This window comes from Triticum aestivum, chromosome 2D (genome assembly GCF_018294505.1).
Source record: "Triticum aestivum cultivar Chinese Spring chromosome 2D, IWGSC CS RefSeq v2.1, whole genome shotgun sequence".
NCBI classification, from domain to species: Eukaryota; Viridiplantae; Streptophyta; class Magnoliopsida; order Poales; family Poaceae; genus Triticum; species Triticum aestivum.
Window position 1 is genome coordinate 555022907 of NC_057799.1, and position 14708 is coordinate 555037614.

The window sequence follows — 14708 nt, forward strand, 5'->3', positions numbered from 1 at the left end:
GGGCTTGGGTGCGAACCCAATCCCCTCCTTGGCCACAACTTCCTTTTGATTGCTCAAAAGGTCGTTGAGGTTCTTCTCACCTTGTATGCATGACACAAGGCCTTTCTCAAGTTGCTCCTTCAACTTAGCATTCTCCTCAACAAGATGCACATGCTCACAACAAGGGTTAGTAGCATTTGCATTATCAATTAACACCATATGAGGAAAGGTGGCTTTCTCCTTAGTTAGCTTCACTTGGAGTTGATCATGAGACTCCTTGAGGCTAGCATGAACACCCTTCAAGACTTTGTGAGCCTTGTCAAGAATGTCAAACTCCTCTTTGAGTCTAGCAAGATCAACCCCAAGCTTTGCCTTCTCGGAGTTTAGCACACGAGACACAACAAGAGCATGATCAGGATCTTTCTTTAACTTGGCATGATCATCATTGTATGACTCCTCAAGAGCCAAACGAAGACCACGCTCTTCGTCAAGAGCATTGGAAAGATCCAAAATCTCATCGGCATAGTCACGACTATGCCCCTCCATCTTAGAGATGGTATCTTCGTGAGCCTCGATCATGTCATTGGCTTCACCAAGTTGTTCCAAGAGAGCAACGAAGTGCTTCTTGGATTTACCCTTGAGTTTACCCATAAAGGTCTCAAACTCATTTTCCTCCACATTTGTCTCCTCATGTTCATCAATGCTATCCGTTGAAGAAGGATGATTAATGATGGTAGTTTTGATGTTGGGGGTTACCTTGTTGGTGGCTTTAGCCATGAGGCACTTGGCGGTGATGTTCTCATTGGGTGAGTCGAAGAGAGATATCCGTGGAGTCATCGCAATGGCACAGGAGGCCATGGCAACCGACTCACCATCTTCATCATCGTCATCATCCTCATTGTACTCTTCTTGTACGACTAATGCCTTGGGAGGAGTCTTCTTGGTGAAGTTGCTCTTGTTGGGGAACGACTTGGCCTTGTCCTTTCGGATGAGCTTGCCACCATTGTCTTCCCTCTTCTCGTAAGGGCACTCCGCAACAAAGTGGCTCACATTGCCACAATTGAAGCAAGTCCTCACTCGTTGCTTGCCCTTTGCGCCACTTGAATTGTTCTTGTTGAAGTTTGGCCTTGAGTTCTTCTTGCTCCAAAATTGCCTTGAAGCAAGAGCCATGTGTTCATGATAGGCATACTTCGTATCTTCGATGTTGCCCTCCTCTTCTTCCTCTTCATCCTCTTCCTCCATACTAACCTTGGCCTTTAGAGCAAGGTTGGGCTTCTTTACTCTTTGAGAGCGAAGAACCGCATTGTCGGCGGTCTTGTCCAAGATGCTCATAGCAACGAACTCATCCAACACTTCACTTGAGGAAAGGTGTGGAAGTCCGGCCTTTGACGAATGACGGAGGACATGGCTTTGTGGTAGGGCATCATTGCCTTGAGGAATTTGCGCTTGATCCAATTGTCATCCGTGTCTTTACTTCCATGATCTCGGAGAGAGACCGCGAGTTTGGTTACTCTCCGAAGAAGCTCACGAGGTTCTTCATCTTCTTTCATTGCAAACTCATCGGCTTCATCTTGCACCACTTCATAGTTGGAGCGTTGAATGCTTGCGCTTCCCCGATAGAGGGAAACAACTTGGAGCCAAGCATCTTTGGCCACGGTGTAGGGCCGGAGATGAGGAAGATCTTCGGGTGGGATGGCTTCTTGGATGATGAAGAGAGCATTCTCATTGAATTGATGATCCACAACTTCTCTAGGAGTGAAGTTACTTCGGTCATGCGGATAAAAACCTTCTTCAATGATTCTCCAAAGGTTAGTGTTCACATGATTTAAATGACGCTTAAAACGATAGACCCAAGAATCAAAATCTACATTCTTCTCAATCTTCGGAGCCGGGCCGGCATGATTCAAATGAGTGGAAGGGAGCGGTCCACCATAGACAGGTGGAGGTTCCACATGGGCAAAGATGTCGGTGCCATTTTTACCACTAGAAGAAGGAGCTTTCTCGCTAGTAGCTTCCCCTTTGTCGGAGGTAGCATCCGTCACCTTGTTGGCGGGATCACCCACTTTCAACGGTGCGGTGGAAAGTTTAAGCCCTTCTAAGTATTTATTAAACATGCTTTCTACCTCGGTAGTCATGGAGGTTTTCAATGTGTCCAACGCCACATTTAATTCCTCACGAGAGACCGCGGTTCCCCCATCTCCCGTAGACGAGACCGGATTCACACCGGAGTGCTCCTCCCCACCGTCTACGACGTCAACCATACTCTTCGGACGGCAAAGTCCTTAATAAAGAGACGAGGCTCTGATACCAATTGAAAGGATCGATATAGTTGACTAGAGGGGGGTGAATAGGCAACTAACAATTTTTAGCTTTTGTTTACCAATTTAAACTTTGCATCAAAGTAGGTTGACTAGATATGCAACTAGGTGAGCAACCTATATGATGCAACAACAATAAGCATACACGCAAGCAAGAGATAAGGCACAAATAAACTTGCACAAGTAAAGGCACGAGATAACCAAGAGTGGAGCCGGTGAAGACGAGGATGTGTTACCGAAGTTCCTTCCCTTTGAGAGGAAGTACGTCTCCGTTGGAGCGGTGTGGAGGCACAATGCTCCCCAAGAAGCCACTAGGGCCACCGTATTCTCCTCACGCCCTCACACAATACGAGATGCCGTGATTCCACTATTGGTGCCCTTGAAGGCGGCGACCTAACCTTTACAAACAAGGTTGGAGCAATCTCCACAACTTAATTGGAGGCTCCCAACGACACCACGAAGCTTCGCCACAATGGACTATGGCTCCACGGTGACCTCAACCGTCTAGGGTGCTCAACACCCAAGAGTAACAAGATCCACAAGGGATTAGTGGGGGGATTCAAATATCTCTTGGTGGAAGTGTAGATCGGGGCCTCCTCAACCAATCCCTAGAGAATCAACAAGTTTGATTGGCTAGGGAAGGAGATCGGGCAAAAATGGAGCTTAGAGCAACAATGGAGCTTGGAGGTGGAAGAGGTAGTCAACTAGAGGAGGAAGACACCCCTTATATAGTGGAAGAACAAATCCAACCGTTATCCACCAACTCAGCCTGCGCAGCGCAGTACTACCGCACCTGAGACGCGGTACTACCGTAGGGGCACGCGGTACTACCGCACCTGAGGCGCGGTACTACCGCAGGGGTACGCGGTACTACCGCCCACGCAGCAGAGACCAGAACAGCCACACATGCACTAAGGCAGATGGCGGTAGTACTGCTGGCGCGGTACTACCGCTCCCCCTTGCGGTACTACCGCAAGGCAGGGGCTGTCCAGGGATGGGAAGGCACGGATATAAAAAATTACATCCGTGGCTACTTCCGCAGAGTTGGAGTCGATGCAAAAACCCGACGCGGTAGTACCGTAAGCCAGCCGCGGTACTACCGCGCGAGGTGCGGATGTAAAAAAATTACGTCCGCCCCTTACAGCCGCGTAGTTGCGGAACTAAGCAAGGACCACGGTACTACCGCTTTCCAGAAGCGGTACTACCGTGGGGCCTTGCGGTACTACCGCACCAGCGGGCGGTACTACCGCAAGGTCCTGCGGTACTACCGCTCTGACGAGCAGTACTACCGCACTTCCTAGTTCGGCAGACAAGAGCTATAATTGCATAGACAAGGAAAACTTAGGATGCTCCAAAGGCAAGAGGAAAGGAGGTGCAAGGGACGATGTGTACGTGATGAATCCACCCAACCTTTCCAAAGCGGACCCCCTCTTAATAGTACGGCTTCCCTACGACTCAATACCACCAAAAAGAACCGAAGAGAAACGCCGTCTTCTATAGCCTTTGAGGGGAACCCAATCATCTTGTGCCTAGTCAATATATCTGAAATATTTGATGCACATGATTAGTCCGCAAAAGCATTGTCATCAATCACCAAAACCAACTAAGGGATAAAAATGCCCTTACACCTGTCCGCCCCCTTGTCGCCCCTGGGGAGGCGCGAATACCCGACCATCGGCGGGGTGCGCATGCAGCGCGTTTGCTGATTGGCGGAGTGGGGGGAGGACCCACGGCCCTGCATTGGATCCCCCTGCGTGCGCTGCCCAACAGCCAGGTCGGACGGCAAGGGCGATGCCCCACACACCGAGCTTTCCACGCGTCGGTCGGCGAGAGGGCCGCGGCCTTGCACCCTGGCGTCAGCGCTGCTCAGCTGAGCTGACCGGTCCGCGCCCACCGTTTGAACGCCACGCTGCCTTGCGGGGGGAGCAGAGCCCGCCGAAGAGCATGTCGACGGCAGCGAGGAATCACGTCCCATCCCGCCAGCACGGTCACGACGCCCCCGACGAGACCTGGAACGACCACGCCTATCGCATTGATCTGGCGGCCCATCAGAGTCACCGTCTTCAGGCGGCGGCCCCCCCCCCCCCCCCCAAGCCGAGGAGCGACCGGAGGGCCGAGCTGGGAGATCTCGACTGGATACCAGAGCGCGTCCGGCATCCCGTCCTCCTGGCGCACCGCCCTTCTACCGCTTTCCTCCACCACCAGGATTCTACGAGCAGGAATCCGCGCCGGATCATCCGTACGGAGCCAAACCCGGAACGCCGACATGTCGTCGCGCCGGGTGGTGATGTCTGCCACCTTGACGATGATGCCGATGCCCCAAAGCAGGGACTCCGCTGCCCGTCGAGTCCAAGCATTAGTCGGGACGCCTCTGAGAGCCAGTGGAACCAGGAAAGGCATGGATATGGCAGTGGCCTGAGCATGGCGCTGCCAAGGCCGCAGAAGGAGTCTGGTTTGCCCGTCCAGGGCATGGCCACCCGACACCAACCTGTTCCGCAAGGCAGAATCTTTGCACAGGATGAGGAAATCCTCCGGGAAGAATGGCCTAATGGACATGTCGGACGGGCCAACGTCGAAGTCTCGATGAATCGCGGCGGCGGCACTTGCAAGGTCCACCGAAGAATGAGGGCCACAGATGGTCACCACCACCGCCCTCAACAGCTTCTCCTCCAGCGCCCGCGTGTCTTCCGAAGCTTCAAGGAAGCAGCAGTCCACGACATCTGCAGTGGGCTCCACCGTGAACGCCGACGAGCGCGGCTCGACCGGCGTAGAGAACTGGGGAACGCCCAGAGCCCGCGCCGAGCTAGCACTTGCCACCTGAGACCAAGTCGGGCCGAAGCGGACTGTGCCCGCAGGTGGCGGACCCGGCGGCGGAGGGGCGGCACTCTGGCAGCGGGGGGGAGCGAGACGCACCGGCAGGCGGCGGGCCCGCAGGGGGAGGGGGCAGCTCCGAGCGGGGGGGGAACGAGGGCCGGGAATCCAGTCGGCGGCGGGCCGCCCGAGCTCAAGTGGAGCGCCGGGGGCGGACGAGGCGGCTGAGACACCGGGGAGGGGCTCCGCGGTCGTGTGCAACCCCGCGAGGTGTGGTTCTCGCCGCCGCAACGAACACACCGGGTTGGGTTGCTGCACTCCGCCGAGATGTTCCCCTCCCGCCCACAGTTGTAGCAGCAACCATAGAGCTCCGCCGGCAGCCTGGAGTCCGGGCGAGGGCGAGCGGCCGGGAGCGCACGCCGGCGCACGGGCCGCGGCTGCCGCAGCGGAGAGCGCTGCCGGGGTGCCCTGTTACGACGGTCCCGCTTGACCTGCCAGTCCGCGGCCTTCGGAGCAGGCGCGCGGGAGGGGCCGGCTGCCGCATGGCCGCCCTGGACGATCGGGCCAAAGGGGGAGCCGACGACGGGCGGGACCACGATGGACTGGATCCGCGGCCTGGGTGGAGGCGCCGGAGAGGGAGGGTCCGACGAGAAGGAGCCCGAGAGGGAGACCTGGGAAGCCATGCGCGCAGGGAGGGTGTGCGCCGGCTCCGGAGCGGAGGCGGCGGGGAAGTGGCCGCCGGGGCCGGAGTGGCCGCCGGCGCAGCGCGCGGGTTTGGGGAGCGGGGGAGCGGGGCACACACCCTTGATCACTTCCATCCAACAAACTGCGGGAAGGCTGCGCCGATTGGCAAATACGGGCAGTCATTATAAATAGTAGCGCCTTTTTCTCCTCAGCCCGACAAAAGCCTCTTCGTTGGAGGTTATCAGGAGGGGAGCTCACCAGACATATGTAGTAAGCAATTCAAATTATTTATAAAAAAAAAAGTGGAACGAACATCTGACTATTACCATATCCAGGTTGCAAGATAACCCACAAGAACAGAAGAACTTGTGACCATGTACACGAGTCAACAAAAAATATTAGGATATCTAAAATCTCAAGGCCCGTAAATTACAGGAGCTTCAAGCCTCAGTCCGTGCGCCACTAATCAAGACACAAGTTACTATGTTTGGAAGGACGCACGGTGCTATCAAGATGACAAACACATCAGGTGAGAAAGCACAAATGGACTGTTTGTAAGTAGAGAAAGCTATGACATACTGTTAGAGAACCCACCGCGAATGATCAAACTCTGTTTTGCTTCAAGAAATGGCTTTCGACTCTCAAAGGGTCGGAATGCTGAAGATCCGAGCAATGCAACAGAGGATGTGCTGGAGACATTCAGGACAACTCTTTGAGAGCCATAAGTTCCATCTTCGAAATTCAGTCCTGTGGTGTTAGCAGTTCAATGGCAATATAGTTTGCAGGATATTTCAGCACAAGCAAATCAGGTAACAGCAAACATTGGTGGCAGATACACCATCTGGGATCCATCACAGGTGCAACAAACTAATAAGGCATAAGTGCCTGCCACTGAGACAACAAAATTGGTGTTCTCTTAGCAGACCCTGCCATTGAGACAAGGGAGATGTCATCATGGAGCTTAAGCATAAACCAAGTACGTGTCTGGTGTCAAAGGAGATTGCGGTACTATCTGTTACTCTATAGTCTATAGCTTTAATCCAGAACTGTTAGTTATATTTTAAATCCAAGTCATCCATCACTGACATTGGTCCATTTAGGCAGGCCTCCTTAATTTAGAGAATATTTCGAAGGTAGAGTATAAGTGCAATATTAACCCCGGTGAAAATGCAAAATATAAAGGTTTAGTATTATAATACCATTTCTCTGTAAATTATACACACGTACAACAGAATCTGAAGATATGATGCCACATTAGTGACAGAAACAATCAATCCTAACAAATCCTATACCACAATAACAGCCAGATACACTAACAGACATGCAATTTTTATCATGCTCATCCCTCATTTTTACATTTTTCTCGAAGCGGCGAGCTTACTAGAAAAACGGATTTAATGCTACTGACCTGCTTCATACACAATAATCGGTACCATAAGAGCAACTTCAATGGGGCGACTCATTTCGTCCGCCCGCGTCCGTTTGGGTCGGCGCGGACAAAAGTGACGGCCCAACGCGCCGACCCAAACTCAAATCGTGTCCGCCCGGCGTCTGCGCCAACCCATTTCCGGCCCAAAATTGCGTCTGGAATGCGTCGGCCCGGACGCGCCGCGCGTCTCCTCGCCGTCCGTCGCGTCCCCACCTGGCGGCCGTCCAACTACGACGGTCAACATAATTTATGACGACCGCCCACCTTGGGCCCACGCGTCAGCGACGGCGGTCGTCCTTTTTTAAGCCGGGCGTGCGGCGGGGCCGTCCTCATCCACTGCCACTCGCCCCCCGTCCCCATCTGGCCACCCCTGCCCCCACGCCGGCGACAACCCTAGCCACCGCCAGCATGGGCTTCTTCTCCAGCATCGGCAGCAGCCGCAAGGGCAAGGCCCCTGCCCGCCATTCCCCCGCCCTCCCCGCGCCGCCGCGCGCTCCCCGACAGAGGCAGCGCATCAATGTGCCGTTGCACCAGGCCGAGTGGCACTGGTACCACCGCGTGCCTCTGCCGTACCCCGACGTGACGCTGCCGCATGACTGGCATTTGGATCCGGAGAGGATCCCAGTGCTGGCGGCGCCGCAGACGGCGAGGGCCCATGTGGAGGAGTTGCTGACGCTGGAGCAGCGTGCCGAACCGCACTACGCCATCGACTCGCCCAACTGGGCTCGATGGTTCGCCTTCGAGCACGAGGAGGCAAGGCGACGCGGCGTCCGCGGCGTCGACCACAGCCTGCCGCAGCCCGCGCTCGTCGTCCGCGACGAGGACCAGGGGGCCGAGGCCGCCTACCAGGCGGCCATTAAGGAGAGCGACGAGGAGGAGCGGTGGAGGGAGGCGGATGAGGCGGCTTTCGAGGCTGCCATGGCGGAGGCCATGGCCCTCTCCGCGGCGGGCGACTGCGTCGTGCCGCCGGTGACCCCGCCGTCCCCGCCCAAAGCCGAGCCAGAGGAGCCGGCCTACCTCGAGCGCTACTCCTGGACTGGAGTAGTGCGCGAGTGGGTCAGCGCTCCGCCGATCTGGCTCGGGGAGACGAAGAAGCAGGAGGCGGCCTACCTCGACCACTGGCGCCGCGTTTGGCTGGCCGGGGAGCGCCGGGAGGGCGAGCGCCTGCAGATGCTCGAGCGCGAGGCCGAAGAGGAGGCGCGCCAGGCCCAGGCAGCGGCGGCGCAGCCCGACATCGCCGCCCTCTGGAACACGGCGTTCCCCTGGGCCGGCCCTGCGCCGACGCTGATCGACCTCACCGGCCTGACGCAGACGCCGCCGCCAACGAGGACGCCTAGGGCAGCACGTCGTCTAGTTTTTAGTGTTTAATTGATGTAATGTGGACTTTCACCGGCCTTCGTGGCTGGCTTTTATGTTTAATTAAATGCATGTATTTATTTTTAAAATGCTTGCAAGACTTTTTTTTGGCACACCGACGAAATGGGTCGGGCCAGCGTTGGACGCTCGCGCCGACCCAAACACAGCGCCGGACGTTTGTGTCCGCCGGGCCGACCCAAACGGACAAAAGCGCCGTCCGTTTGGGTCGGCCCGTTGGAGTTGCTCTAAGGTAAAAAGTCTAAACTTATCATATTTTAGCAAACCAAGAACATCACACCAATATATACAGAAACACAGATCCTCAAAAGAATAAGGCTGATATGAATATTCCATAATACAAGATCATGTATTCTTTGGATACTTGCAATCTTGTAGGTAGTTGTAGCTCTACTTTCTGAGAGAATAACTACACCAGTGCATTCATAAAATATGGTAAGGGGGCAGAAGGCATGACCTACATTTCTCAACTTCCTATGGGTGAATAACATCAAAGATGCCAAATTCAAAGGGTGTGAGCTTTCCGTCTTTCTCGTGTCTGTCTCCTAATAATAACAGAAACAATAATAACCATATGATAGTCCTTTGCATTGACCTTTAGTATGGGCGCATTCTGTTATTTTCTGTCCCATCATTTTTGTGTGACAACCAAATTATGGTTTCATGACTTACCGCTATAATATTCTTGGCATAGCACAGGAACTAGGCTTCATGGGTCTTCGAGTTGCAGCTTCATGAACAAAGCCTCGCTCATTCAATCATCAGCTGTACCAAAAAGATAGGTATGTTCACCTCTAGTGTTTATTGCTAATGTTCGCTAGATGTAATTCCTGATTTTGCTTCTTTAAGTCTTAGTTGGTGAGATTAAACATCAAAAGATTCAGCCACCATGGATTTCATGTGCTTCATTTTACTGATCATCTTGCACTTACTGAGTTGATTACCATTACAAATTATTCCGTGCTACTAAACATTTTGCTGATTGGCTACTGAGCATGTGGTAGTTGAAGCACATTGTATCAAACATCAAATATGAATAGGATTAGGGAACAGAAAAAGATGGTAAGGGGTTTGTTAGGTCTGGAACAAGCAAAGTTGCTTCATGTCTTATTAATCATCCTATATGGGACTTCTCTACACGGAAGAACAGACAGCCACATTGCATAGCTTAAAACTCCACGGCTCTACCTCTTTTGCAACAACCAAAACAGCCAGGCCAACTGCAATTTCCACATCCGATCGAATTCTATCTGCTGCTGCTGCATTCCTGTTGAGTCATTTTTTCCCCTTAGTAAGTGCACTGCAAGTAATTACCATTTATATTTCAGCTCAAGATCAGTCCATATCTAAGATGCTACTGTATTTGTTATTCGATTTCCTCTTGCATTTGATTCTGTGTCAAAATCCTGTTCTTCAATGTATTTCTTTCTGTGCTCATCCTGTTTTCATATTGTGTTGGTTCTAGATTTGGATTGAAGGTGCCAGGCACTGTTTCGTCAAAATGATTGTTGGAGGTGACTATTTTGAAGGTTCCCATGATCACAATCTCATGACAGGATCTTTGACCCATGATTCTTCTCTGGCTCCTAAATGCAACGACAACACAAATATTGAGCTACAGAGATTCAAGGTGCAGTCGTTTTCTGCAGATATCCTTTCTGATTCGACCAATCTTTCTTCTGAAGCTGCAAGAGCAATCAACCACCTCCAGCATCAACTAGGAATTGGTTTGGAGCAGGATATGCCACCAGTGGAAACTGCGACCTGGGATACTTCTATCTGCACCATTCAAGACCAAATAATCAACCATCAGCTTAGCGAAGATCCACAAAACATATTGGTGCAACAACAGATTCAACAGTATGATGCTGCGCTTTATCCAAACAGTGGTTACACACCAGCACCTGATCTCTTAAACCTTCTCCACTGCACTGTGGCTCCAGTGTTCCCTGCAACAGCATCAGTCTTTGGTGATACAGCACTAAGTGGTGGTACCAACTATTTGGATCTTAATGGTGAGTTTACAGGAGTGGCAGCAATTCCTGACAGCGGATTAATGTACACTAGTGATCCGGCATTGCAGTTAGGGTACCATGCTGCCCCGTCTCACGCACTAAAGGATATCTGCCATTCACTGCCGCAAAATTATGGACTGTTCCCCAGTGAGGATGAAAGAGATGTCATGCTTGGGGTTGGAAGTGTCGGAGGAGATCTTTTTCAGGATATGGATGACAGGCAATTTGAAACTGTACTGGAGGGCAGAAGAGGGAAGGGTGAGTTCGGAAAGGGAAAAGGAAAAGCTAACTTTGCGACTGAGAGAGAGAGGAGGGAACAGCTAAATGTGAAGTATAAGACTTTAAGAATGCTCTTCCCCAATCCTACCAAGGTTTGTCTTCTTCATCATTTTGCAAATTTAGATGATTTAATGATTGTTGGATGTCCAGAATAGTCAACTATAGAAGCTAACCACTAGGGTATCTTCAATGATGCTAGATGTACGTAATACTTAATTAATAGAAGCTAACAATTCAAATTTCAGGCCACTTTACAGTTTTCATTGTTTTGTGAAGATAATTGAATTTCTGAATAACTTCATCCATTTATTCTCACTTCTCAGTATGTTAAGACACTCAGAAGTGGCAACACCAAAGTACTATGCAGTCCAATAAACCCATGCTTTATAAAACATCAACAAAAACCCATTCGCAAAACTGTCATCTGTCTGATGTAGATTCAAAGAAACATGTGTTAGATAATATGCTTCTGATGAACTTTCTGTCGAATAGTCCTTCAAGCTCTGTTGCTACATTATATTCAGGCTGATACTGATATCCAATGGAACACAATTGCTATGAAATAGTTGCTCATTGTGCTGCTCTATAGTGACATACTATTACCCCATTTATCTTGATCGAGTCTGTTAGTACCTTCTAGTTAATTATGAAAGAAAATGAAAACAACCAATATTTCATATGTATATTAATTTTTTCATAAGACAGTATTATTGTCTTCTGCACTACTCTCCAGCAAAGTATTGACCTCTCTGGTGATCTAACCTTAACCGATTAGACAACACTTCCTGATTTACTCAACGAAAACGTAAACAATGTGACAGAACCACAAAAATCTTGGTTGCACCTTTTGGGGTACTGCTCATCTATGTTTGATATTGCACTAATGTGTTACAGAACTGTTCTCTAGAATGACAGGGCTTCAGTAGTAGGTGATGCCATTGAATACATAGATGAGCTGAATCGAACAGTGAAGGAACTGAAGATCCTAGTGGAACAGAAGTGGCATGGGACTAATAGGAGAAGGACAAGAAAGTTGGATGAAGAGGCGGCTGCTGATGGTGAAAGCTCATCGATGAGGCCAATGAGGGATGAGCAAGACAATCAGCTTGATGGGGCCATAAGAAGCTCATGGGTTCAGAGGAGGTCCAGGGAGTGCCATGTTGATGTTCGCATAGTGGAAAATGAAATAAACATCAAGCTCACAGAAAAGAAGAAGGCCAACTCCTCCCTGCTTCATGTTGCAAAGGTTCTTGACGAATTCCATCTTGAGATCATCCATGTGGTTGGAGGGATTATTGGTGATCACTACATATTCATGTTTAACACTAAGGTATTGATAGTATTATTTATTTTAAGTAGCATCAGGAACTCCTTTCCACATATTGCCGATTGTCATTGACAGTAATGTTCCATCATCCACAATAATGCAGGTGACTGAAGGTTCCTCAGTTTATGCTTGTGCAGTGGCAAAGAGGATCCTTCAGGCAGTGGATGCACAACACCAGGCACTTGACATATTCAACTAGGCATTAGCAACCATAGTAACTATTTGAAGAAGTCCCTAGTCTACTACTCTCCCTGGGGAGAGTCGTAATTTTATTTTCTGTCAGTTCTGTCCGTGAGGAAAGTTATCAGACCAGGCTTGGAGAGAACTTTGTCTTTACCATTAGCTAGCTCGGAAAACAAAGAAAATCTGGCATGTCTTAACTGTTTACGGATATCACTTATCTAGCTTTACTAGAAATGATTTGACTCTTTGCCTCAGTATTTGCTTCCATCATCTTTTCGTCTCATTTCGTTTGGAGTTGACTTCAAAATATAGTACCAAGATGATGATTTACACATGTCTGCATGGCCCACTATGTACTCTTTTACAGAAAGTGGCTTAGTGTGTTGCATTCACTGGTATCGGTATCACATCTCATAGGATATTACATGCATATGAAAACTTCGCAGAGATCCAAAATCAGTGCAGAACTTTCACAGGCTGGGCCGAATCGCTAGGTAAATCGAGTCGCATTGCGCGTGATAATCCGTGCGTAGTGGAATATGCCACCCAATACTCCAATAGTTGTCAAAACAATTGTCTTAGCTACAAGATGAGAAAAAGGCATGACGGTACGGTCTTACATTCTTAGTCCCATGCCATCACAGAGTTGGGACACGAGCAACACACACCCAACAATGCGAATGTATGACAAATCCAACGCTGCGGGGAAGCAGAGATGGCAATAGATCAGCATCCTTACCTCGCGCCAATGCCCCTCCGTCCGTGCCAATGCGGCAGATCTGCTCTGCTCGACTCGTGCAATGCCCCGAACACCTCGCGGGCACCACCCCGTCCCCGCAACGGCAAAGCCCCGGTCACGGCCCACAAGCGAATTGCAGTCACGCAGGAACGGCACGAGATGTGATGCCGTCCGTGGCACTCTGCGCCAGACCAGAATCAGATCAGGGGACTGAACATTTCCAAACTGCAATCATATTCTTGCAAACAACAACATTTTACCGGTGAGATCTGCAGGACCCGGGCGTGCGTCCGCTGCTTGCTTCGGCAGCTCCCGCACCGTCGATGCTGCTCGTGGAACGGCTGCTCGCCTGCATACAGTGCTAGGGCACTAGAGGCTCTCGAGCTACGGGAGGGCACGCCTGTGGTTCAGGTCGCCGAGGAAGGGGAAGAGGAGGAGTGCACGAGCACTTACCAGGTGGCAAAAGAAAATAAACCTGCTAGAGCATCTCCAATGGCAATCCGTAAATTTTGTCCCGCACCTGTCTGCGGATAGAGGATCAGTCCGCCATCACGGATGCAGGAGGCCGTCATCCAACGCTAGCCGCATACATTTTGGCAACGACTCAAACTAATCGGACGAAATTCGATTAAACACGACCGGATTTCATTACATTTACATCAACTAAGCGTAGCTCATCCGGCTAGGTCTAAATGGTCGGCGACGCCCGTTCCCCGTGTCCGCACATGAACCAAGAGAACTCAAGTTTCACCGTCTCTAGTTCTGCCTCAGTGCTCTCCAGCTCCGCCTCCGTAACCTCCGCCTCTGGAGGCCCGGGAAGTGAAGATGTCCACCTCCACATCGTCGCCAAGCGACTAATCAGCCGACGATGTTGAGCCCACCAAGCTTGGCTTCGACGGGAGGGGAGAAGCGGTGGCCTTTCTGGGACCAGAGCAGCGATAACCTACCGTGCACTACTCTTCCTCGCTGCTGGTGGCGCCCGCGGACGTGTCGGCTTCATGGTCGTCGCAGCAGGGCTCCTAAAACGGCCACGATATCCAAAAGCGTCCGGACTTGTGCGTGGACCATGATATGGGAGCCGGACATCGAACCATATATACCTCAAAGGCTCAAACGTCCGCATACATTTTAAACAGAATTTGAACAAACCGAACATCCGAATGTTTTCATTTAAATCGGGTCACATTCATTACATTTTTTTAGATATTTCATTAAACAAAACGTTCGAAAGTTAACCTAGTCTATATCTTCGCCAGCGTCCATGCTCCAAGTCCTTGTTGTTCCCCTCCGTGTCCATGTCCGACGGGTCATGAGCCCTAGGAAGTGAAGTTGCAGGTTGCCAATGAGGAAGAGTAAGACATGAGACACGGACTGGCCCACATGGGACACGAGGCGCCGCCATTTTCCATTCCCTACTCTTCCTCATCAGAGTCCGTGCCCTGCACGTCGCCGGTGGAGGTGAGGTCCACGACGGACGTGGATGGACCAGCCTTGTGGGCGTAGTAGCGCAAACATGCGCAACTGCCGATGTTTTCGTCCGCAATCGCCAGCGCCGCTTTTTCGCGTACAA

General features: G+C 51.1%; 1 protein-coding gene and 1 long non-coding RNA gene across 3 annotated transcripts; one reads left to right on the top strand and one right to left on the bottom strand.

Moving 5' to 3' along the window:
* The first annotated feature begins 9243 nt into the window (after positions 1-9243).
* Positions 9244-12653, top strand: LOC123054458 (transcription factor EAT1). Of its 2 annotated transcripts, XM_044478236.1 has the most exons (5): positions 9280-9377; positions 9746-9886; positions 10061-10981; positions 11797-12219; positions 12320-12653. In XM_044478236.1, the coding sequence occupies exons 3-5, from the start codon at positions 10097-10099 to the stop codon at positions 12413-12415; spliced, it is 1404 nt and encodes a 467-aa protein (XP_044334171.1). In that variant the 5' UTR covers positions 9280-9377; positions 9746-9886; positions 10061-10096; the 3' UTR covers positions 12416-12653. The 2 variants fall into 2 exon arrangements, with proteins under 2 accessions (XP_044334170.1, XP_044334171.1); XM_044478235.1 differs by lacking the exon at positions 9746-9886 and having other exon boundaries at positions 9244-9377.
* A 268-nt stretch (positions 12654-12921) lies between these two features.
* Positions 12922-13626, bottom strand: LOC123054459 (uncharacterized). The gene is made up of 2 exons (XR_006426183.1): positions 13399-13626; positions 12922-13319 (listed from the first exon to the last, which is right to left on the bottom strand). It is a non-coding gene; the product is annotated as an uncharacterized lncRNA (long non-coding RNA).
* Between the last annotated feature and the right edge of the window lie 1082 nt (positions 13627-14708).

Excerpts from the sequence above, each read along its gene's own strand:
- LOC123054458 (XM_044478235.1), top strand. The coding sequence starts at position 10,097 with ATGATTGTTGGAGGTGACTATTTTGAAGGTTCCCATGATCACAATCTC. Across the intron at positions 10,982-11,796 it reads TCTTCCCCAATCCTACCAAG|AATGACAGGGCTTCAGTAGT; the intron begins GTTTGTCTTCTT and ends ACTGTTCTCTAG. Across the intron at positions 12,220-12,319 it reads TATTCATGTTTAACACTAAG|GTGACTGAAGGTTCCTCAGT; the intron begins GTATTGATAGTA and ends ACAATAATGCAG.